This window comes from Berghia stephanieae, chromosome 5 (assembly GCF_034508935.2).
Source record: "Berghia stephanieae isolate SIO BIC M18660-M18661 chromosome 5, UCSD_Bste_1.3, whole genome shotgun sequence".
Classification (NCBI taxonomy): domain Eukaryota; kingdom Metazoa; phylum Mollusca; class Gastropoda; order Nudibranchia; family Aeolidiidae; genus Berghia; species Berghia stephanieae.
In genome coordinates, this window is record NC_088364.1 from 62,368,694 (window position 1) to 62,394,384 (window position 25,691).

A 25,691-nucleotide genomic window follows, 5' to 3' on the forward strand; every position below is an offset into this window, starting at 1 on the left:
TAAGTACCTCCCTGCCCACTATGGGAAGTCAGAAACCCCACCCAGATATAGGGGGATAGAAGACACAGTAGGTACCTCCCTGCCCACTATGGGACGTCAGGAACCCCACCCAGATATAGGGGGATAGAAGACACAGTAAGTACCTCCCTGCCCACATATCGTACGGAATGTTTGTGTTTTTCAAAGCTTCTCTTGTAATTACAAAGAAAACACTTTAAATAGTTTGTAAAAATAAAAATTCATTGAATAAAAGTGTTTTTTTTTATCATATAAATATTCTGACCAAACTATATTATTATATTTACACAACCAGACAATTGCTGTGACGTAACTGTATCCAAAGTATTTGAACATAGTAGAAAAATGAAAATTGCAGAAGCAAAAAACAAACACAACATGAACAAAAAACATCATATGTTTTGGGGTTATGATTATTATATTATGAACCAGTTAAAGTCTGATTTTACATAAATTCATTATTATTGTTGGTGTGTTCAAGGGTAGCTTTTGAGCCCTGGTGTGGAATACGTAGGTTGGCTTTTGTTCTGTTTCGACTCTGACTCAGGTAATAGACAAACAGTTTCCATCTTTCTCTATCCTGAGCTAACTTTTTTTTTTAGCTCGTTCCAAGTCTTATCACTTCTCTGTATACATCAGCTTCTTTAATTCCTCCCCATGTTCCCCGTGGCCTACCCCTTGATCTTCTGCCTTGGGGGGTCCAGTCCAATACCTTCTTTGTTATAGTGAAGTCAATCTTTCTAAGGGTGTGTCCAATCCACCTCCATTGTCTTCTACCTATTTCTTCTCCCATTGGTTTCTGTTGTGTTCTTTTCCATACGTCTTCGTTCTTAATTCTATCCATTCATTATACTCTTGAGTAACATCTGTTTACGAAAATTTGTATCCTCCTTATTTATGCCTGCGATGCATTCCAAGTTCCACTTCCATGCTGTAGGACAGACTTCAATTATTCCTAATTATTCTGAGCAGTGGAGGCTACCTGAAGCCTAGGATTGTTTTGCTTTTTTAAAAGGTTTTACGGCAGGCACATCCGTCACATTTAGGTCATTTCAGTGTCAGGAAGAAAATAGGATAGACATGATAACGTTGATTTACAATTAAAAGCAAACAAGTAGAAGTAATACAAAGGAGATTGTTTCAAATGGGAACAGATGTAGATTCCCCCTATTCAGTGTACTTACTTTGGGATCACCTTAAAGTCTCATTCAGACATAAGCGCAAAACCCCGCAAAGAGGAATGCATACACTCAAATGTTAACAAATCATTAGCATAATCAAAACAAAAACACATTAAACAAGAGACAATTTACAAGGAAAGAAAATATCATTTCTCAAAACTAATTCTACACATTTTACTGTTTCCCTCTCAGCCAAGGACTCAGATAACTGACCAGGGCCACACCGAGTGATCCCATTCCAAAACAAAGGCAGAAAGCAACTCAGAATACAGATATGGCGGGACAGAAGACACAGCAAGTAACCTCCTGTCTATGAATTCCTTCCAAACAGCAGAGAGTTCAAGAAAAGTAAAAATTGGAGTCCCTGTCACTGAGATCAAATCCGACCAAACTGTCAGTAAAACACCGAATGGACAGGTTGTCACCCGATAACGTATGTGTGCTCAATGTCTCTGATTGGCTGATTGTGCTGATGGGGTCAGGGGTTATTTCAAAGGCATTGTTTTGACATCCCGTTGACCCTTTCTCTTCTCTTCTATACAGTCTGACATGTTTCTGGCTTCGTGATTGGATCCGCTGCCTGCAGGAAATAAATTGGTGATTATAATTTTACCATAATATAAAAAAACCCGGAGAGACAGATAAGAATTTGGAATGTCATTTCAAGATTCTACTACTTGAGGACAAGACGTGCCAAATACTTCTGTCTATCTGGATTTCAAGTGATGTATTAATGCTTTATTGTTTCTGTCACTGGCTGTAGAAGAGTTTTGATCCTGAAACATTTCGTGTTTGGTATTTGATTCGTTTTCGAATCTGTAATATTCAATATTATTCATTACTTACTTGCAATGCGAAATGTTTCTCTATCAACTACCCCATATCTAAACAAGCTTAAAGCACCTAACAGTTATATAATATAAGTCACTCAAGCATACAATTTAGAAAAGATTACAAAATCCATTTGTTCATCATGAAGAAAAATATGGAGATAGTAAAACGCATTAACTATAGCACAGTGCTGCAAATCATACAGCATAATACATGTAGCACAGTGCTGCAAATCATACAGCACAATACATGTAGCACAGTGCTGCAAATCATACAGCATAATACATTTGGAATGTAAAGCTGTTTTTTAAAAAACTTACCTGCACACAATGATGGCCACAATGATGAGGACGAGGAAAGCTGCAGCTGTAGCTGTTGTCATGCTGTATAGGACCAAACTCTGTAGGAATGTTTTGTCATCTGTGAAAACAGTGATATTGAGCTTTTTTATAAAGCGAAAAGTCCACAAAACGTGCTCAAAGCACTTTACAACAGCAAACCGTAACATGTAGAACGAGACATGACCCTGTTAGGCGATATAACATTTTTATTTTTCCGACAAAGACAACGCTGTTAACGGCCAGGTACTCATTTTACACCTGAGTATGGTGAGAGAATATGAGTAAAGAATCTTTTTCAGGGACTCAACTCGGCGCCGAGCGAGGCTCAAAGCCATGACTTTCCGACCTGAAAACGACAGTCATAACACTAGACCACATAGCCGCACAAATATATCAGTGAAGTCTCTCTCTCTCTCTAGTTAAGGATACATTAAAATGCAACAACTTTGATTTTAAATCACTATTGTGTCTTACTCATCATATTTTGATTTCATTGACAAAGGAGGAACCCAAAATGTTCCACATCATCTGTCTTCCTTAGTAAATTGAAGCTGCTCCTACCTTTTAATATTGTGATTTAATAAACTCATAGATAATCACTATTTCAAGACAAATCACAATAGCAATTGCTTACTACCCTTTGTAAAGGACGATCACAAAGTACTTTCCACTTGTTCTAACAGATTCACCTCCACAATCACTCTTGGGTGAACAGGACAGGGGGTGAGAATAAAGTTTTGACTGTAACCTAGATAAATCTTTATCCCTTTCCTTGTGAAGCGAGTGAACTATTGGGACCCTTCAAGACAGGTGAAGCAGGTCAAAATTAAACGCTACACACCTTTTTCAATATTGACTGTTTTACAACCATTCTGATCACATTTACAGGAAGGTGCCTCAGAACTCTCTATCTGGTCATTTCCCTTAGGGGAGCTAATCGGGTCACATGATGTGATTATCCGTTCTGTTCTCTTGCAAACACCTGTAGTTATATAATAAAATATAATGTAAGAATGCTTTTTGAAAATATCAAAGTGATAAATGAAGCAGGGAGCAAGTACTGGTGTGAGATAAACATTTGAAAAACTGTGTATGAAACATTGTCAGGAAAGGCAGAAGAAAATACCAAAGAAAAAAAATACAAGACAAATATCACCCCATAAGATTTTTATAAAATTGAGCGCAATATCCACTAAACATGCTCAAAGCACTTTACAAGGAGTCCCTAGCCACAGCAACGCGTAACATGTAGAACGAGACATGACGCCTGTTAGGCGCTATTACATTTTTTCCGGACAGAGAAAACGCTGTTAACGTCCAGGTACTCATTTTACACCTGAGTATGGTGAGAGAATGTGAGTAAAATAGCCTTCTCCAAGGACTCAACAATGCCTCTTGTGATGCTTGAACACAGGACCTTCCGATCCAAAAGCGAGTGTCATACCACAAGACCACATAGCTGCACAGATAAACATGCCTCACCAGCAGACAGCCAGGTTAGTTTTTCAGGTAGATATTTTCTTATATGTACTTAATTTTTCTTTTTTATTCAATACTGGAAGGAAACATATTCTAGTTGACATTTTCAAATCAATTTCAATTATCAACGTCTTCATTCTTCTTAATTTTAATGAATTCCTTGTTTAATAAATCACGTTCTTGGTTTATAAAAATATTTCTTTACTGCAAATTAACATTATTACATCAATATCACGTTGAAATAATATCCTTTTAAAGATAATATGGTTCGTACATTACTATTATCTCTCAAAACACCTTAGTAAGAAACAAAAAAAGTCATTCAGAAACATTAGGCTCATGGCGCTGGAGCCTATCTCTGTTTCCACAGTGAGAAACGGACAATAGCAATTGCTTGCTTTCCTCTAAATAGGGCACTAGCTTATCATAAACTACTTCCTGCGAGATCTAAGAGACCCGGCTACTCAATTATTGCTAGGGTGAGAACAAAATCTCAACTACATACGGGACCAATCCCAGTCCCATTGCTTGTCAATGAGCTATCATAACATCCGGTCTACGTATAGGCCTATATACGTCTTGTGGTATGACTCTCGCTTTTGGATTGGAATGTTCTGGGTTCGAGCCTCACTCGGTACATAGTTGAGTCCTTGGAAAATGCTCCATATATGGTGTAAAATGAGTACCCGGCTGTTAACCTTTGTCTGTGTCAGACAAAAAAGAATTGTAATATCGCCTAAAATGCGTCATGTCTCGTTCTACAAATTACGTGTTGCTGTTGCTTATCTAGCCTTTGTTAAGAGCTTTAAGCACGTTTAGTGGATATTGCGCTATATAAAAGCTTAATTTTTAAATTAAAAAAAAAGAAGTGTTCATACTTTTTCTTATATCTAATCTTAAAAGAAGAACTCAGCATATCTTACCATTCTCATCAACACCATACTTGCACTGACACACAAACAACCCATCCTCTATATCAACACACGAGGTGTGTTGAGGGCAATCGTCTATCCCCAGCACACATTCATTCACGTTACCCTCCAGACACAGGGTTTGTCTGTCAGATCCCACGTCCAAGGTGGTCAGACCGACACCGCACGGCTGGCAAAATGACGTCACGCCGCTGAGGGGTTGGAACGTTCCATGGGGACAGGGGAGACAACTGCCCGTTTCAACATCTAAAAAATGACCTGGTTTGCATTTTTCTGAAATTTGGGAAACAAAAAAAAATACATATATCTCAATAAATTTATTGATAACATGTAATCCAATCCAGGAAAACCATAACAAATGACAGAGTGCAAGTATAGATAGAATGCGCTTGGCCAAGGAGTTCACAACATTGCCATCCGGAAGTATAACGGACCAACACACAAACTCTGTGTAACCATAAACTTTTATAGTCTGGTTAATACAGTTTAGTGAGAACAACTCACAAACGCGGATGGCAAAAACAATAACAAAGGCCTGAGTGACGTCATCTTCGAACTATCTATAGACGTATTGATATTGTTGAAAACCCCTCGCTGATTATGACGTTATGCTGTGGCTTGTTGGCTAGTGTCATTCTGTGGCTTGTTGGCTAGTGTTATTCTGTGGCTTGTTGGCTAGTGTTATTCTGTGGCTTGTTGGCTAGTGTCATTCTGTGGCTTGTTGGCTAGTGTCATTCTGTGGCTTGTTGGCTAATGTCAATATGTGGCTTGTTGGCTAGTGTTATTCTGTGGCTTGTTGGCTAGTGTTATTCTGTGGCTTGTTGGCTAGTGTTATTCTGTGGCTTGTTGGCTAGTGTCATTCTGTGTCTTGTTGGCTAGTGTCATACTGTGTCTTGTTGTTCGGTAGTGTTATTATGTGGCTTGTTGGCTAGTGTCATTCTGTGGCGTGTTGGCTAGTGTTATTCTGTGACTTGTTGGCTAGTGTTATTCTGTGGCTTGTTGGTTAGTATTATATTCTTGTATGTGGCTTGTTGGCTAGTGTCATTCTGTGGCTTGTTGGCTGTGTCAGTGTCATTCTGTGGCTTGTTGGCTAGTGTCATTCTGTGGCTTGTTGGTTAGTGTCATTCTGTGACTTGTTGGCCTGTATCATTCTGTGGCTTGTTGGCTATTGTCATTCTGTGGCTTGTTGGCTAGTGTTATTCTGTGGCTTGTTGGCTAGTGTTATTCTGTGGCTTGTTGGCTAGTGTCATTCTGTGTCTTGTTGGCTAGTGTCATACTGTGTCTTGTTGTTCGGTAGTGTTATTATGTGGCTTGTTGGCTAGTGTCATTCTGTGGCGTGTTGGCTAGTGTTATTCTGTGACTTGTTGGCTAGTGTTATTCTGTGGCTTGTTGGTTAGTATTATTATGTGGCTTGTTGGCTAGTGTCATTCTGTGGCTTGTTGGCTATTGTCAATATGTGGCTTGTTGGCTAGTGTTATTCTGTGGCTTGTTGGCTAGTGTTATTCTGTGGCTTGTTGGTTAGTGTTTTTATGTGGCTTGTTGGCTAGTGTCATTCTGTGGCTTGTTGGCTATTGTCATTCTGTGCTTTGTTGGCTAGTGTCATTCTGTGGCTTGTTGGCTAGTGTCATTCTGTGGCTTGTTGGCTAGTGTTATTCTGTGGCTTGTTGTTGGGTAGTGTTATTCTGTGGCTTGTGGTTAGTGTTATTCTGTGGCTTGTTGGCTAGTGTCATTCTGTGGCTTGTTGGCTAGTGTTATTCTGTGGCTTGTTGGTTAGTGTTATTCTGTGGCTTGTTGGCTAGTGTTATTCTGTGGCTTGTTGACTATTGTCATTTCGTGGCTTGTTGGTTAGTGTCATTCGGTGACTTGTTGGTCTGTATCATTCTTAGGCTTGTTGGCTATTGTCATTCTGTGGCTTGTTGACTTGTGTCATTCTGTGGCTTGTTGGTTATTGTCATTTTGTGGCTTGTTGGGAGTGTACATTACTCGCCCCCCCCCCCCCCTGCCTCCTTAGAATATATATATATATATATTGCGCAATAATCATATGATGGACCTGTTAGCTCAGTTAGTAGAGCACTCACGTCACATGCAAAGCGACCTAGATTGATCCTTGGTGCAGTCGATATTTTTTCTGCACCCCTCCCCCCACCCTGTCCACCCAGCAATGATTGGGTTTCTGGGTCTGCTAAATTCGGTGGAAAGTACTTTAAGTAGTCTAGCGTCCTATCCAACGGATATCAAGTAATTGCTACTGTCCATCTCATGCTATAGAAACAGGAATAAACTCTGGCTCCATGGGCCTCATGACTGAAGGACTACTACTACTACTACTACTACTACTACTACTACTACTACTACTACTACTACTACTACTACTACTCCTACTACTACTACTACTACTACTACTACTACACACTACACTAACCACTACTGCTGCTGCTGCTGCTACTACTACTACTACTACTACTACTACTACTACTACTACTACTACTACTACACTACTACTACTACTACTACTACTATACTACTACTTACTACTGCTGCTGCTGCTACTATACTACTACTACTACTACTACTACTACTACTACTACTACAACTACTACTACTACCACTACCACTACCACTACCACTACCACTACTACTGCTACTACTACTACTACTACTACTACTACTACTACTACTACTACTACTACTACTACTACTACTACTACTACCACTACTACTACAACTAAAAATTAAAATAAATTGACCTACTATACAAACAGTCCGTCTCCTTCGTAGCACCTTCACCCAGTGTTGTCCAAGCATAAGGACAGGTCATGCAGCGAGGAGAAGCCGTTTTATTCTTGTACCAGCCTGCAGGACACAGCACGCATTCGCCATTGGGACCAAGTTCTTTTCCATCTGGACAAATGTCTAAGGAAAATGAAAAAGTCAAATTGAATTAAATTAAATGGAGATTTTATATACCGCAATATCCACTGAACATGCCCAAAGTAATATGGGGTCCCTGACCAACAGCAACATTTAACATGTAGGACGGGACATGATGCTTGTTAGGCGATATTCCAATTTTTTTTCGGACAAAGACAGCACAGTTAACGGCCAGGTACTCATTTTAAACTGGAGTATGGAGAGAGCCTTTTCCATGAACTCAACTATGTGCTGAGCGAGGGTCGAACCTAAGACCTTCCGAAATGAAAGCGAGTGTCATACCACAAGACCACATAGCCGGAAAGTTCAGATTTTTGTGAAAGATTTGATGCTTGAATAAGGGAAAGGTCCTAGGTCTGAGAGGTTTTTTTTGTTGACAAGATGAGAGTTAAATCAATCAATATTTAAAGTACGAGTTCTCTGGCCAAATTGTTAAATACAAGTCTTTCAAGAGTACGATATGATAACTGGTTAGAATTATAATTTCTAGAACAAAAATATTATCAATAAAACTTACGGATATATTTCTTTTACTCACCAAAGTAATGTAAATGTTGCTACTCAAAGCTTGAAGAAATAAAAAACTGTAAAATTGAATGTAAGCTTCAATTTAATACACAAAAAACAGACAAAATGGACGTTTCAGGTTTCCCCTTTATCAACAAAACACAGGATGAATAAAACAGACGAATGTTTCCCTTTTATCAACAAAACAGGATGAATAAAACACTACAGACGAATGTTGATAAAGGGGAAACCCGAAACATCCATTGTATCTGTTAGATTAAATTGACGCCTACATTCAATTTCACATTGCTATTTACTTACTTACCAATGCATTCGGAGATATTTTGTGACCCATTCTTCAATGTTGAGTATCCCAGTGGACATGACTGACAGTGTAATGTCCCTGTCTCATCTTGGTACTGACCTCTAGGGCATGGGGCACAGTGTCCTGTGACAGGATCTAGATGTGTGCCTAATATGCATTGCTCTGTGGGATGAAGGGTGGTGGGGGGGGGGATAGATGGTAGACAGAATTGGTATATTATTTATCCCAATGAGAATGAGAAGTGGAGAGGAAAAAACAATTGTTTTAAAATGATCATCTAGAGATCGAACCTCAGACCTTCTGATTTCCAGTCAGACGTGCTCTCATGTCAGACATGCTACCTCCCCAGTCGAGTTCGACTGATTTTTTGGAATGATGTCTTCTTATAGTTTTCTTTCTTGCTTTGTCTGGCATCTTTCACACACACACACACTTGTTTGGTTCTTGATCTTACACCGGTGCCTGCTCCTTAATATCTTAATTTGCCTATGTGGTCTAGTGGTATGCTTTTGGGCTGTGTGGTCCAGAGTTTGAGTTTTGTTCTGACGCATAGTTCAGTCACTCTTACGGCACTCAGGTGTAAATATTGTGCAATATGAATGCTCATTTTGTTTTTTTCAAGTACCAAGGCTGCCAATTCAGGAGGCAAAAGTTCACTGAACTTCTACGCAAACACATTGTCCGCCCCCTTTCTGAGCACTGAACTTCAATAAAAAGGCATTATGAATTACCTTTTTTTCCATTTAGCTGGTGATTGGAAAATATACTGCTTACAAAATACTGAATTCCGTAAATATACTGAAAATTGTCAACTTTGAAGTAAAATACAACATGACAGAAACAGGCTTAGACCTACCTTGGCAGTTGATGCTTCTCTTTGTCAAGCCATCTTGAGGGCAGGGTTTGCATGGATGGTCCCCAGGGTTGTCGTTGTACCATCCCCTAGGACATGGTTCACAAACCAACTGGTCAGTGATCGCATGGTCTACTGGACACTCGACTGTGAAGAAAATATTCAGATGAACAAGAAACATGAAGAGATATATATATTTTTTTTCAAATAGAAAAAAAAAGAGTTTTTTAAATAGCGCAATATCCACTAAACGTGCTCTCAGCGCTTTACAAGGGGTCCCTGGCCAACGGAAACACTTCACATGTAGAACAGGACATGGCACCCATTAGACGATATTACAATTTTGACGGACAGAGATAATGCTGTTAACGGCCAGGTACTCATTTTACACCTGGGTACGGTGAGAGAATATGAGTTAAGAGCCTTTTCCAAGGACTCAACTATGCACTGAGCAAAACTCGAACCCAGGACCTTCCGATCCGAAAGCGAGTGTCATACCACTAAAACACATAGCCGCACAAAAACCGTTAGAAGCTGGGGGGTGTAAAAAGAAACAAACCAAAGTGAATTTCCCATACCATGATGTATAATCATATCCCAACATTCTGTCTGAATGTCCTGTCATAAATGTTTAGTGTTGCTGTTGGCTAGAGACCCCCTGTAAAGCACTTTGAGCATGTTTAGTGGATATTGCGCTATATAAAAGCTCATTAAAATTATTTTTTTATTACTATAAATTGAATTCATCCTATTTCAACCTTGAAAAAAAAAGCAGGTCTTCAGAGCCCCCAGGTCCAAGGAGCCGAAGATTATCCCTGGTTTCTATAGCGTGAAACGGACAATAGCAATTGCTTGTACCCCTTGGATAGGACGCTAGTCAATCGCAAAGTACGTTCCACCAAATTTAATAAAAGTTCTGACTACCCAATCACTGCTGGGTGGACTGGAGGGTCATAAAAATCAATCTCGACTGCAACCCGGATTGATCTTGGTCCCTTTGCATGTGAAGCAAGTGCTCTACCAAATGAGCTATTGAGATCTTGAAACTTTACATGAACTCTTCAATGACACAATACCAAACTTATACCATTGGTAACAAAAGGTAATCTTCAAACTAACCACATTTGGGAATTCCAGAAGCGTCTTTCGATTTGAAAGATCCTGTCAAACATACGTCTTCTACATTCACTTGAACAGATTTGAGATCAAACTGACCCAGGGAGGGGTCCTTCTTGATGAGGCTTGCAAACTCGTCCAAAACCCACTCATCTCTTTGATCTCGGGCATGATAACTTTTGATGATAAAAAAAAATGTGAAAAACAAAAAACAAAAGAAAAACAACTTTAAAAACCTCAAGCATTAATATATCTACTAGACGTGCTCAAAGTGCTTTACAAACAACACTTTATAACTTCAAGACACATTGTAAAATATCAAATCGAGATCATGGAGTACTTGATTTATTATTATTCTTCTTACATCAAAAAGTCGAAATTCCAAATGATTTACAGTATTGTTCATCGAAAGAAAGGAAAAGTTTAAAAAGCATCTTAAGATTTGTATTTCTGAATTAATGTTGAGTTCTGTACGCATCAGAGCACCTCGTGATTGGTACAGGCTCAACAATTATTATAATTATTATTATTATTATAAGAAGAGAGAAAGAAGAGAAGAAGAAAAGAGAAAGAAAAGAGAAAAGAAATAGAAGGGAAAAAAGAAAGAAGAAAGAAATAAAAAGAAGAAAGAAAAGAAGAAAAAAGATACGGAAGAAAAGAAAAAAGAAGGCAAAGAAGGAAATAGAAAGAAGGAAGAAAAAGAAAGAAGAAAGAAGAAAAGAAAGAGAAAAGAAGAGAGAAAGAAAAGAAAAGAAGAAAGAAGAAAGAAGAAAAGAAGAAAAGAAGAAAAGAAAGAAGAAAGAAGAAAGAAAAGAAGAAGAAGAAGAAAAGAAGAAGAAGAAGAAGAAGAGAAGAAGAAGAAGAGAAGAAAAGAGAAGAAGAAAAGAAGAAAGAGAAGAAAGAAGAAGAAGAAGAAGAAGAAGAAAAGAAGAAAAGAAGAAGAAAAGAAGAAAAGAAGAAAAGAAGAAAGAAAAGAAGAAGAAGAAGAGAAAAAGAAGAAGAAAGAAGAAAGAAGAAGAAGAAGAAAGAAGAAGAAGAAAGAAGAAGAAGAAGAAGAAAGAAGAAGAAGAAAGAAGAAGAAGAAGAAGAAGAAGAAGAAGAAGAAGAAGAAGAAGAAGAAAAGAAGAAGAAAGAAGAAGAAGAAGAAAAGAAGAAAGAAGAAGAGAGAAGAAGAAGAAGAAGAAGAAGAGAAGAAGAAGAAAGAAGAAGAAGAAGAAGAAGAAGAAGAAGAAGAAGAAGAAGAAGAAGAAGAAGAAGAAGAAGAAGAAGAAGAAAGAAGAAGAAGAAGAGAAGAAGAAGAAGAAGAAGAAGAAGAAGAAGAAGAAGAAGAAGAAGAAGAAGAAGAAGAAGAAGAGAAGAAGAAGAGAAGAAGAAGAAGAAGAAGAAGAAGAGAGAAGAAGAAGAAGAAGAAGAAGAAGAAGAAGAAGAAGAAGAAGAAGAAGAAGAAGAAGAAGAAGAAGAAGAAGAAGAAGAAGAAGAAGAAGAAGAAGAAGAAAGAAGAAGAAGAAGAAGAAGAAGAAGAAGAAGAAGAAGAAGAAAGAGAAGAAGAAGAAGAAGAAGAAGAAGAAGAAGAAGAAAGTGAAGAAGAAGAAAGATGCAGAGAGGAAAGAAAGAAGAAGAAGAAGAAAGAAGAAGAAGAAGAAGAAGAAGAAGAAGAAAAAAGAAGAAGAAAGAAGAAGAAGAAGAAGAAAGAAGAAGAAGAAGAAGAAGAAGAAAGAAGAAGAAGAAGAGAAGAAGAAGAAGAAGAAGAAGAAGAAGAAGAAGAAGAAAGAAGAAGAAGAAGAAGAAGAAGAAGAAGAAGAAGAAGAAGAAGAAGAAGAGAAGAAAGAAGAAGAAGAAGAAGAAGAAGAAGAAGAAGAAGAAGAAAAGAGAGAAGAAGAAGAAGAAGAAGAAGAAGAAGAAGAAGAGAAGAAGAAGAAGAAGAAGAAGAAAGAAGAAGAAGAAGAAGAAGAAGAAGAAGAAGAAGAAGAAGAAGAAGAAGAGAAGAAGAAGAAAGAAGAAGAAGAAGAAGAAGAAGAAGAAGAAGAAGAAGAAGAAGAAGAAGAAGAAGAAGAAGAAGAAGAAGAAAGAAGAAGAAGAAGAGAAGAAGAAGAAGAAGAAGAAGAAGAAGAAGAAGAAGAAGAAGAAGAAGAAGAAGAAGAAGAAGAAGAAGAAGAAGAAGAAGAAGAAGAAGAAGAAGAAGAAGAACCTTCGGCATAAGTGCTATATAAATGTACATTTATTACCCTTCATGATTGGCTAGCGTGATGTTCAGTCGTACACAGTAAAACTCTTTATTCTCCACACTTCGCTTAACCCGAAAATCATCTCCATGGTGCTCGCGTTTGTTAACTCTACATTCAGCTTGCAAAGCATGGGAATAGTCACAGGTTTTGTGGTTCCCACACAGACCAACAGCATTGTCCAATTGAGTCAGTATTGTGGTCATGTGACTCTCCAGTTGCTTCAGATAGGTGATGTCACAAACTGGGCCCTCCATTTCTAGCAAGCCATACATAATTAAGATAGGAGAAGAAGCACCTGCAGATAGAAATTCATTTAAAATTTGTTTTAAAAGATGTCAATGCGATCTAAAAATCCTAACAAACAAGTGAAATTGGAAAAAAAACTCTGGGCGGAAACAGTGCAAACAATGGATATTTCAGGTACAAATCCTTTGTCAGGAAAATAAACAAAGGAAGCTGAAAAACAAATGTAGTGAGAAATGTAGTGTGTGAACTCCAGAGTAGTTGGTAAGAGTGTGGCATTAGATTGAAATAAACAAACAAAAAACAACAATATTTGATTGAAGTTAATATTATTATATTGGGAGTGACGTTAAAGTCAAGTATTAATATGCGTGGCTATGTGGTCTAGTGGTATGACACATGCCTTTGGAGACCATCTGTGAGCAGCACATAGTTGAGTCCTTGGAAAAAGCTCTTTATTCAAATTCTCTCAATGTACTCAGATGACTGCCTGGTTATTAACAGCGATATCGTTGTCGGAAAAAAAGACCTGGTATATCGCCTAACAGACGTCATGTCTTGTCTTACCAGTCAAGTATTGCTGTTGGCTAGGGACCTTTTGTAAAGTGCTTTGAGCACATTTAGTGGATATTGCTCTATATAAATGTTCAAGTTTTAAAAATGATAATACTAGAATGAGTATGACACATATGGCATGACCAAAATTACTCCTAACATGACATGCAACTAATACTGTTTAAAATTGAAATAGGTTTAAATGCATGGCTTGCTGGAGGAACACGTGAAGTATTTTAAAAACCAGTGAGCATGGCAGATTAGGGGAAATTTGTTATATAACTGTAGCTATTGATTATTTTATTTGTTTTTGTTTTTCGAGTTCTTTTTTTTTGTTTGTTTGTTTTTAAGGGTTTTACAGCGCCGCAACACATTAAGGTCATATTAGCGCAGTAAAAAGGAAGAACATGACATAGTAAAAAGTTTTAGAATTGGTATGAAAGCACCAAAGAAAAGGTAAGACGAAGGGGAATTGGTTCAAATAGGAAACATAATATGTAGATTCCAAGAACAGACTATCAAAGTACTAAGTTTGAGATCAGCTTAAAGTCTCACCCAGTCACAAGCACAGGTCCTCACTAAGAGGAACACACTCGAAGATTTACAAATCATATATACTATGTAAACAAAACATAATGCAGTGCCTACTCCTTAATTTCTTAATTTAATATTAATATAGTGCATAACAGAGAGATGATTTACAAGACAAAACAATCATCTCCCAAAAATCTAACTATACATTTGACTGTTTCTCTCCCAGCTAGAGTATCCAGTCAGGGCCAGGACAAAACCAAGTAATCTTACCCCAAGACAAAGACAGAAAGCATGTTGAAAAACAGATATAGGGGGAATAGAGGACACAGTAAGTGCCTCCCTGCCCACTATGGGAGGTCAGGAACCCCACCTAGGATTATTTTATTTATTTATTTAGTTAAAAACTTACGAGCACAAACAGGAAACTGGAAAGGTTGGCCATTTGGAGGCGACCATATCCCATCTCGGCCACACAGATAAAATGGCGGGACAGGGGAGATAAACATGAAATAGGGAAGACACGATGGAATACAGTAACGCCCGTGGTGCCATTCGCCGCACACTCTGGCACCGTTGATGGGAGGAAGTGGATCAGTGCACCTAAAGCCTGAAGTGTGAAAAGTGTGATGTACCATGTTGTTTAAACGTTTCATATACAATTGGAGTATTAAGTATTGTACAAAAATGAATATAACAGCTTTTAAAAAGAACAAAATACCAAACACTTCTTCAGTCAACAACAAAAATATTAAAATCACGAATACATCAATAAAAATCTGTTTGAATTTTAATTGAGGTATTAATGTTTATATAGACTGTTTTTTTTTATTAGCTGAAGAAGGGTTTTGATCCCAAACCATTCAGTGTTCGCTTTTTCGAAGCTGTTATATATAGAATGTCGTCAATCGAGTCATTGTTATTGTTTTTGCCATCCACGTTTATGACTAATTCTCACTGGACTGTATTAACCAGTCTATAAAAGTTCATGGTTACAGATAGTTTTGTGTGTTGGTCCGTTATACTTCCGGCAATGTTGTGAACTTTTAAGCCAAGTGCATACTATCTATATTCATTTTGTTCATTGGGTATTTTTCACGGTCCGCAGTTGGTAGTAGCTTTGTGTCACTTTGAGATTTGAGTAGTGCATTTTTATTTCCAGTTGCACTCAAAGATATAAAGTCTTTCCGAGCCGTAAAGCCCATGGAGCCGGATCTTATCCCGGTTTCTATAGTAGGAAACAGACAACAGCAAAATTGCTTGCTACTCTTTGGATAGGACACTGGTTTATCACAAAGTACTTTCTACCACATATAAAAGACCCAGCTACCCAGTTACTGCTTGGTGGACAGGGGGGTCATAAAACAATCTCGACTGCACCCGGGATTGATCTTGGTCCCTTTGCGTGTAAAGTGAGTGCGCTACCAACTAACTGAGCTATTGGGACCCCCTCTCAAAGATATAATTTAAATCAATTCTAACGAGTATTAATATTGTCTTATATATATAGGGTCAGCGTGGCTCAGCTGTAGGGTCTTTTCTTCGTACCCAAAAGGTACCGAGTTCGATCACCTGCCACTGCTTTGTGTGGCCTTGAACAAGTCACCTCGCCCTAGCTCAATTTGCAGCGCTGCACTGCGGCTGACGCCTGGGTTATTCCAGTCTTCCCTTGGAATAGACCCTAGAGACAAATTTTCCCTATGGGATGAATAATTGGAAGATTTCTTTGTGGCTTTTAAAATTATAATAACATAATTGGAAGATTTCTTTGTGACTTTTAAAAATATGACAACATAAGTGGAAGTTTTCTCTGTGACTTTTAAAAATATGACAACATAAGTGGAAGTTTTCTCTGTGACTTTTAAAACTATAAGAACAGAATTGAAAGATTTCCTTGTGACTTTTAAAACTATTATAACATAATTGGGTTTATTTGTGACTTTTAAAACTATAACATAATTGGAAGACATCTTGAGGATTTCTACTTACGACTAATACTGATGTGGAATGAACATGACGCCATTTTCCCTTGTGAGTCTAAAGCAGTGTATGAAACCAAGTAGTTTCCATAGGGGAATGCCAGACCTGTAATATCATAGATGCATAATTATTCCTGATCACGTGATTTATCGGTGACTTCAGCTACTACACACTAGCTCTGATCATGGGATTTACCCATGATTTCCGATTCTCCACACTAGCCCTAAACATGGATTTGTCCGTGACAGACGATAACGCTCAAACTACCAGGGCTGAAAGAGTTTTAACATGTAACAAATTGTAAATAAATTAGATTCTAATCAGTAATTAAGTAGTCCTTCAGAGCCATAAGGCTAATGGAGATAGAGTTAATCCCAGTTTCTATAGCAGTAAATGGACTATAGCAATTACTTGCAACCCTTTGGATCGGATTCTATTCTATCACAAAGTATGTTCCACTACATCTAACAAACCCAGCTACCCAAACACTGATGGGTGGAGAGAAGGATCGGAAAAAATAATCTCGACTATACCTGGGATCAAACCCGGCCCCTTTGCATGTGCAGATGCTCTACAAATCCAGCTACAGGGACCCTCAGATAAGTATAATTATGGATATAACTTGAGTTCTTTCAAGTTTTCAAGCAAATCTCACGATAAAAGATCATATTGCTTCGTGATTAAGTGGCATGACATTCGACCTCATGGTGATTGGTGCAAAGCTGATTCTTATGTTGTATGACCTTCGACCTCATAGTGATTGGTGCAAAGATGAGTCTTATGTTGTATGACCTTCGACCTCATAGTGATTGGTGCAAAGATGAGTCTTACGTAGTATGACCTTCGACCTCATCGTGGTTAGTGCGATGGGTGAGTCCCTGAAAAAGGCTTTTAACCTACTTTTCAAAACACATTCAGGTATAAAGTGAGCACTTCTGTATTCAGAAAAAAACACGTATATTTAACATTTTGGCAAGACAACTCAACCCTCAAATAATATTGATTGATTAAAATGACCCTCATCTTGTCAAAAACGCCGAAATCCCAGTTTTGAGTCTTTGCCAAGATGAGTTTCGTTATGTGCGGCTATGTGGTCTACTGGTATGACACTCGAAGGTCCTGGGTTGGAGCCTCGCTAGGCGCATAGTTGAGTCCTTGGAGAAGGCTCTTTACTCACATTATCTCACCTTGTACAATGAGTACCTGGCCGTTAACAGCGTTGTCTCTGTTCGAAAAAATTGTAACATCACCTAACAGGTGTCGTGTCCCATCCTAAATGTTAAATGTTGCTGTTGGCCAGGAACCCCCTGTAAAGCGCTTTGAGCACATTTAGTGGATATTGCGCTATATAAAAGCTCATTTTAAAAGAATGAATCAATAATGGGTGGATGGGTTTTCTGACCAAAATCTTCAATACGTGATTGGCAAGAGTGCTGCAGAGTACTGGTTATTATAAAAAATAAGTTAAAATAAAGCTTTACTAGCTTCACAGCTCCTCCTTCACGTTCAGAGGTGTGGTGGACTTGTGACTTGGGATCCACTGTAAAAACACTTTCAGCTTTTATAAGAATCTGAATCTTCATTTAATGTCCACCTTCGCTTATGAAGATTTTGACACGAACAATAACATTAAGGTGAAAATTCAGCAGTGATCTAGAAGCTCTGTAAATAAATCTAAAGTGGGTGCAGATATGTAACTTTCCGCGGTAAATTGTTCCAGTCTGTGATGGCTCTATGAGAATTTTCAGAGGTCTTTGGAGGATGGATGTCAGGGGGATGAAACTGCCCATGTGGAGAGTTCTGGATGTTCATATCGGTGTTTGGAGATCGGGATTTGAAATCGTCACCAGGTTGTTATTTATCTCATACATCATGGTCAGGCATTAGGGCATTTTGTGTAAAACTACAGCTCATATTTGTTTTGAAAAGGAATGTAATAATAACATAAATACGTATTATTAATAAATTGAAAATTATAAGTTGAGCTTTTACACAGCGCAATGTCCACTAAACATACTCAAAGTGCTTAACAAGGGGTCTCTGTCAAACAGCAACGTTTAACATTTAGGACGGGACATGATGCCTATTAGGTGATATTACAATTGTTTCGGACAGAGACAATCCTGTTAACGGACAGGTACTAATTTTACGGTGAGAAAATGTGAGTAAAGAGCCTTCTCCAAGGACTCAACTAGGCGCCGAGCAAGGCTCGAACCCAGGACCTTCCGATCTGAAAGTGAGTGACATACCACAAGATGACATAGCCGCACTTGTTTTATGCATCATCAACTGGGGGTAACTTTGCCTCAATAAACTAACATAAATAGCTCAATCAATAATTGATTATTTTTTTTTTCAAAAAGCCAATACATTTCACAATCTTTTAAATATGTTGTTTATCGCTATATCATAATAAAGTAACAAACCAGAATGGAAATTTTGTTGCAGTGAGACGATATTAGAGACAGACTCGAAAATGGGATCTTTCCACGTGACAGCAATAGGGCTGTGATCTGTAGTGATGTGAATATCATTGGGGCAAAAAGACACAATGGGTGGATTCTTGGCACCTAGAGAATGAAAATTATGGCATTTAAGAATTTTTGTAATGCAAAAAACAAGACATGACGTGAGTAGAAAAGTGCCGGAAGACAATAGAGAATTTTAAAAGTTCGCAGTGATTGGGGCTTGAACAAGCGACCTTACTGGTACAACAACTCTGCCTGACTGGGGAGAGGGTAGCGCTACTCTCAGAGCTGTCCACCACTCCAAAAAAAAAAAATAAATAACAAGTGGTGTCAAACTCTTTGTCCATCTTGAACCACTCTCCCCAACTTTTTGAGGTCATGGGTTCAATGCACATACGCCGTGAAGTTTGTTAGCCAGCAGTTAAGCTAATAGCCAATATTCTCAAAACAAATTATGCAGCATAGAAGCGATTGAGACATTGAGTAAGCTCCGGTATTTGGGGTGGATATTAATTAAAAAACAAACCTATTGATAAAATGAAAGGCATTTTGTTGTCAGAGGGATTATACATGAAATTACAATTCTCAAAATTGTTTTCCTGGGGTTTTTATTCCTTTAGCACATTAATTTTATTTTTCAAGATCAAAAAGGTTTCTATCTTAAGTACCTGTTTTGATTTTGGTTTGATTTTTTGTTCTTTTCTTGTTTATTTATATTTTTTGTTCTTTTTGCTTGAAAACAAATCTGGACTATGGCTATTCAGTCTAACATCCACTCCATGAAAACAAAATCAATCTGAGTCTGCAATGTCAGTTTATTTGAAGAGGTAGCAAAGCATAGTAATTCCATAAGGCATACTGAGTTTTTATATAGCGCAATATCCACTCAACATGCTCAAAGCACTTTAGAAGGGGTTTCTGGCCATCAGCAGTAATTAACATGTAAGACGGGACATGACACCTGTAAGGCGATATTACATTTCTTTTTGGACAGAGACAATGTTGTTAACGGTCAGGTACTGATTTTACACCTGAGTACGGTGATATCATGTGAGTAAAGATCCTTTTCCAAGGACTCAACTATGAACCCAGCGAGGCTCGAGCCCAGGACCGTCCGATCCGAAAGCGAGTGTCATGCATATCACAAGACCACATAGCCGCTTATCTACCAATGGTCAACAATGTAATAAAAATCCAGTAATCCACTTCATAAAAATATAAAAGAAAAAAGAAGAGTCACCTTGAATATCCTTGATTGAGTTGGACGGTTCTACAACTTCAATGCCATCTCCAGTACAAATTCTTGCTTCATTCCATTTGAAAATATGAGAGTTTGACTATAGAAGTAGAGAAAAGCGATTGTTTTATTATAGTCTTGTCCATGCTCTCTAAACAATTCATTTTCTGCATTAAATATGAATACCTTCAAAATAACAATTGATCGATGATTAGAAAAGGCACTACGCGCATTATAATAAGTGTATATTCTTAAATATGTGAATAATAATATTAATAATAATAATAATAATAATAATAACCATAATAACAATAATAATAAAAAAAATAAGAAGAAGTATGCGTATCACAATTAGTGTATATTTTTTAATATGTGAATAATAATAATAATAATAATAATAATAAGAAGAAGAAGAAGAAGAAGAAGAAGGAGAAGGAGAAGGAGAAGGAGAAGGAGAAGGAGAAGGAGAAGAAGGAGAAGAAGGAGAAGAAGGAGAAGAAGAAGAAGAAGAAGAAGAAGAAGGAGAAGAAGGAGAAGGAGAAGGAGAAGGAGAAGGAGAAGGAGAAGGAGAAGGAGAAGGAGAAGGAGAAGGAGAAGGAGAAGGAGAAGGAGAAGAAGAAGAAGAAGAAGAAGAAGAAGAACCAAAATAATAATAATAATAATAATAATAATAATAATAATAATAATAATAATAATAATAATAATAATAATAATAATAATAATAATAATAATAACAAGAGATCTTGTGTTATTCATTAGCTCTAGATTGTCATATTATCTATACAAAAAAAAAAATAGATTATTTTTCTGGGTTGCATGCCTCATTTTTCATGTTCCTCTTCATGAGTTGATGAACCATATCATCATCCAGTATGGCAACGTATACATTGAGATCTGTGATAGATGTTATGGTTCCTGGTTCTCTGCTCTCTGCTGGTTGATGGCCAATGTGAAGTCGCAGTCTGAGAAAGGACATAAGATACAAACGAATATAACAAAGATCTTTAACTCTTTCCTTATCAACTACAGGAAAATCGTCACCTTCGTTAGGATACAACCAACATTTTTCTTTTTCAATTTTCTTTTGTACATCATAAAATTTAAAGAAAATGAACAGTGTGTTTCAAACCATGTTAGGTGAAAGAAATTATGTATCACAAGAACTTACTGCTATTGAGTGATAAAAAAAATGTACCGTGTTCAACTACCTGCTTCGCTGTGTGGCCTTGAGCAAGTCACTTGGCCCTAGCTCAATTCGCGGCGCTGCACTGCGGCTGACACCTGGGTTATTTCAATCTTACCTTGGAATAGACCCTAAAGACAAACAATTTCCCCTTGAGGATGAATAAAGGGAATTTTGTTTTATTTTATTATATTTAATTGATTACCTTTCAATACTTTGAGATTGGTCAACTTGTTGTTTATGGAGTAAACGTCCATCTTGGTATATCTTCCACAACCCACCGGAAGTCACAACACACACGTGATGCCACATCCCATCGTCATTGACAATATTTACAGACATGTCCAGGACAAGACCCATCCATTGGACGGTCTGGTCTGTGATTGTCACGTTCATCTCTGTAGTATTTCTGTCATGTCAATAAAAGTGAAAAATACAAACAAAAAAAAAACATTTTGTAAAGCTGAAAACTTTATGTAAATACCAATTGTCAAATGGAATGAAAGCTACAATTTAAATAACGAAGACAGATAATGTAGACGTTTCAGGTTTCCCCTTTGTCAGCAAAATACAATGAATCAAACATTGTGGTAGATTAGGAATAATTACAATGAACTCGAATTTTCAACAATAAAGAACAACTTTAATTGCAATAAAACATTTTACAGTCACAAGCCTTCATATTACATATCATTCCATTATCTTCATTCTCTCTTACTAACTGGCCATCCTAACTAACTCTTTCTCACCAACTACATACTCTAGTCATGCACTGGAAACTCACTCATTCGACCCCAATAAACCCCCATCCATTTGATTTGTTTAAAAATCTTTTTAAAATACAAAAAAAGTTAGTCTCGACTGCACCCGGGATTGATCTAGGTCCCTTGCGTGTGAAGCGAGTGCTCTACCAAATGAGCTATCCAGACATCCCTTAAAAATACACAATTGTGTTAGAAATACAAAACTCACAGCATATTAATCAGTTCCAGTGTAGCAACGTGCCCTGCTTGGACACCATCAAGGATTTGAACCCGAACACAGACAGAAATCTCTGTTTGATTTCCAACCTGAACAGGTCCCAAATGGCACATCTGATCTGGAGCCGAAAATTTCAAATCAAAGGAAGATTCTTGCTCTGGTGATGATGGAAAAATATATTTTAGTTTTAATTTAGTCAGAGATGGCTTCTTTAGAGTAGCATAGGGAGCACTTTCTACCAGATCTAACAGACCCAGCTACTCAATCACCGCTGAATGGAAAGGAGATAAAGGGGGGGGGGGGGTGTGGAGGGGGGAACTCATTAAAAAATCTTCGATTTCATCCGTGATTGATCTCTCCCTCTGCACATGAAGCGAGTGCATTATCAACTGAGCTTATAAATCAATTGAAAAAGTTATGTATTGCTAATGTTTAAACAAAGAAAAAGCTGTAAGGGAAAAGAATATAATATTTACTTTAAATTATGTAAACCTTTCCTTATAGTTTTTAAAATTGTTTTCTGTATATCTGTTTGTATACTATCATTTTGGCAATTATGTTCTTTGTTTCCATGTTTGACTTGACTACCCATGTTTATAATGTTAATTTATTATCTGTATTAGCGCTTTAAATTGCTTGGTTCAAGGGTAGTTCATTTTAGAAACTTACCCATCTCACAGTTTGTGCCCTCAAAACCTGCCAAACACAAGCACATGGGAACTCCATTTTCATTATCATCATCATCATTATCGTCATCGTCACTGTCGTTGCTACTATCATCATCACTGTCATTATAGTTCTCTCCACCGACTCTCAACACACACGTCCCCCCGTTCAAACAGTATAAGCTGTCCTGGTTACAATCTCGAGGCTTTTTGATCTTGAAAGTCTCAATAATTTCTCCATCCAGCAGGCATTGACATTGAAAAGTATCGCCTTGTTCTATGAATTGTTTCCTGTTCTGACAAAGGCTTGTATCACACATCGTGTCCAGAGTCATTTCTAATTCACAATCTGGCCCTGTGGTACCTGATGAATGAACAAGGAGCAAGAAATATTAGTTAGGGTTTTGCATACTTCTGTTATCCTATTTACATTCATAATTCAAATAATACAATCACCACAACATGATGACTTTAATAATAAAATAAAAACCACACAGAGAAGGTTCAACATTTGATAATATTAAACAGCACTTAATAAGGTAAACACGCAATCTTAAACCACCATTGAGTACCAACGATGCAAGTTATATTGCATTTTATTTTATTTGCTTTCCACGTTCATCTGTTTATTTTTGTGCTGATGAAGGATTTGTATCCGTCCATTGTCTGTATTGTTCCCATCAGAAGCCTCTCCATTTGATCTCTTTCGTTAGTATTTCCACAATCCCAGGCTTCAGGCAGCCCCAACTGCTCTCTACTAATCTTAAACAGCACTTTTTACAATAAACACTCAACTTAAACAGCACTTGACATAGTAAACACCCACTCTTAAGCAGCACTTTATATGGTAAACATCCAATCTTAAACGGTGGAATGATTTGTCAACATTATCAATTAAGGTGAAATAGAACAAATAATGTATTATAAATGTAGTAGAGGAGGGGGCGGGAAGAGTGGCCGAGTGGTTAAGGCATAGCACTGTGACCTGAAAGTTTATGGATTAAAGCTCTTTTTCAGGCACTTCTGATTTTTTTTTTCAGTAAGAATTTGCTCCAATTTGGACAACATTATTGATTCTTGTTTGACATCAGATAATATTTGTTTGATGGATTATATATATTCCTTCTTGGAATACCTAGAGAACATCTCACTGTGACAACATGGATGTTTCCTGTTTGACATCAGACATCTGTTTGATCGATTATCTATATTCTTTCATAGAATACCTATGGAACATCCCACTGTGACAACATGGATGTTTCCTGTTTGACATCAGACATCTGTTTGATCGATTATCTATATCTTCCTTCATGGAATGCCTAAGCAGGGCATCATACGATGCCACCACGCATAACGGAGTGATTAAAATAAAAATCTACATGTACAAAGAGTGACTATGAAGAAGTCTCATTCATTCAACAAGTTTAGGCAATGGTATGCATACTCAAAGAGGGTCCCGATAGCTCAGTTGTTAGAGCACTCGCTTCACAAACAAAGGGACTGAGATCAATCCCTGGTGCAGTCCACCCAGCAGTAATTGGATTGCTGGGATCTGTTCGATCTGATGGACAGTACTTTCCCCATAGACTAGCGTCCTACCCAAAGGTTAGCAAGCAATTGCTATTGTGGACAATAGAAACTGGGATAAACTCCGGCTCCATGAGCCTAATAGCTCTGAAGGAGTACTTTTTATGCTTATTCAAATCTCATTTCTACTGGTGAGTAAAACATAATTTACACCCAAGTAAAAATTAAAATTGAGCTTTTATATAGCGCAATATCCACTAAACGTGCTCAAAGCGCTTTACAAGGAGTCCCTGGCCAATAGCAACAATTAACATAGAGGATGTGAAATGACGCCTGTTAGGCAATATGACAATTTTTTTACAGAGACAATGCTGTTAACGACAGGATACTCATTTTACATCTGAGTACGGAGAGAAAATGTGAGTAAAGAGCCTTTTCCAAGGACTCAACTATGCGCTGAGTGAGGCTTGAACCCAGGACCTTCCGATCTGAAAGCGAGTGTCATACCACTAGACCACATAGCCGCACAAGTAAAGGGTGGCAATATAAAATTTATGAATGACAACAATGATACAGTCCATTCCAGAAAATCGCAACGAAAAAAATCTCTCTCAATTTTTAAACCTGTCACGATTTCTTCCATGATGAAATTTAATCATGACATTTTAAAAAAAATTGATTTCTTGAATTTACCACTTTCTGAGAAAATCTGTTGCGATTAACCGAAGTTTGTTGCATTTAACCAGTGACTTTTATATAGAATTAATTCTGTTTTTTTGGGAAAAGTTGCAATTGACCGAAAGTTGCGATTAATAATAATAATAATAATAATCTTTATTGTCCAAATTAAAGGCAATTCATGTGAGGTAAACAATGCTCAGTTTGGTTCATGGTATGAACATCAACACATTTACAAATACAGACACAGCCATACACGAACATACACGCTTGTACATTGTTTCTACACATGTATACAAAAGAAATGAGCGTACATACAAACACATATACATACATACATACATACCTGCAGACATACATACAAACCAGCATATCATCGTATATGCATGCCTTCAACTACTATACATACATACATACATACATACATACATACATACATACATACATACATACATACATACATACATACATATATACAGGCACACAGACAGACAGATAGAACGATACGATATATTTGCTGGGACAGCAGATAACCATATTATAAATATAGTTATAAATATAACTGAGTTGCGATTATCCGATTATCCGGAGTGGACTGTACAAGTAAACTGATTACCTTCTGGACACGAACAACGAAATGTCTCATTCTCTTGTACACAAACCTCTTTCCCTTTGCAAGGCTGACTGAGACACAAGTCGAATGGGATCTCACAGTTTGATCCTGCATAGCCATCTCTGCATCTGATACAAAGCATTAGCAGCAACAATCATATAAATGAAGAGTTGTTTTCCAAAACTCCCTAACTCCGTTTTTTCCCCCATTTTCAGATATTGAGGATTATTTCCATGAAAATGTATCATTCGGTTTGTTATTTTATAACATTTAAACTTCAAATTCATA

The 25,691-nt window shown here is 37.5% G+C and overlaps 1 protein-coding gene across 3 annotated transcripts in view; it reads right to left on the reverse strand.

Annotated features, from left to right (window-relative positions):
• Positions 1-219: 219 nt before the first annotated feature.
• LOC144973372 (uncharacterized) overlaps positions 220-25,691 on the reverse strand; it is a 90,672-nt gene continuing 65,200 nt past the window's right edge. For all 3 annotated transcript variants that reach the window (XM_078915712.1, XM_078915714.1, XM_078915713.1), the window contains 18 exons: positions 25,407-25,531; positions 22,590-22,949; positions 21,912-22,077; positions 21,145-21,348; positions 20,577-20,718; positions 19,760-19,856; positions 18,478-18,621; positions 16,061-16,156; positions 14,484-14,681; positions 12,743-13,037; positions 10,521-10,693; positions 9,405-9,548; positions 8,549-8,710; positions 7,537-7,698; positions 4,774-5,055; positions 3,213-3,353; positions 2,351-2,450; positions 220-1,779 (listed from right to left, as the gene is read on the reverse strand). In XM_078915712.1, coding sequence (XP_078771838.1) covers positions 1,539-1,779; positions 2,351-2,450; positions 3,213-3,353; positions 4,774-5,055; positions 7,537-7,698; positions 8,549-8,710; positions 9,405-9,548; positions 10,521-10,693; positions 12,743-13,037; positions 14,484-14,681; positions 16,061-16,156; positions 18,478-18,621; positions 19,760-19,856; positions 20,577-20,718; positions 21,145-21,348; positions 21,912-22,077; positions 22,590-22,949; positions 25,407-25,531 — 3,232 coding nt within the window. In that variant the 3' untranslated portion in view covers positions 220-1,538. The remainder of the gene's footprint in view (positions 1,780-2,350; positions 2,451-3,212; positions 3,354-4,773; positions 5,056-7,536; positions 7,699-8,548; positions 8,711-9,404; positions 9,549-10,520; positions 10,694-12,742; positions 13,038-14,483; positions 14,682-16,060; positions 16,157-18,477; positions 18,622-19,759; positions 19,857-20,576; positions 20,719-21,144; positions 21,349-21,911; positions 22,078-22,589; positions 22,950-25,406; positions 25,532-25,691) is intronic.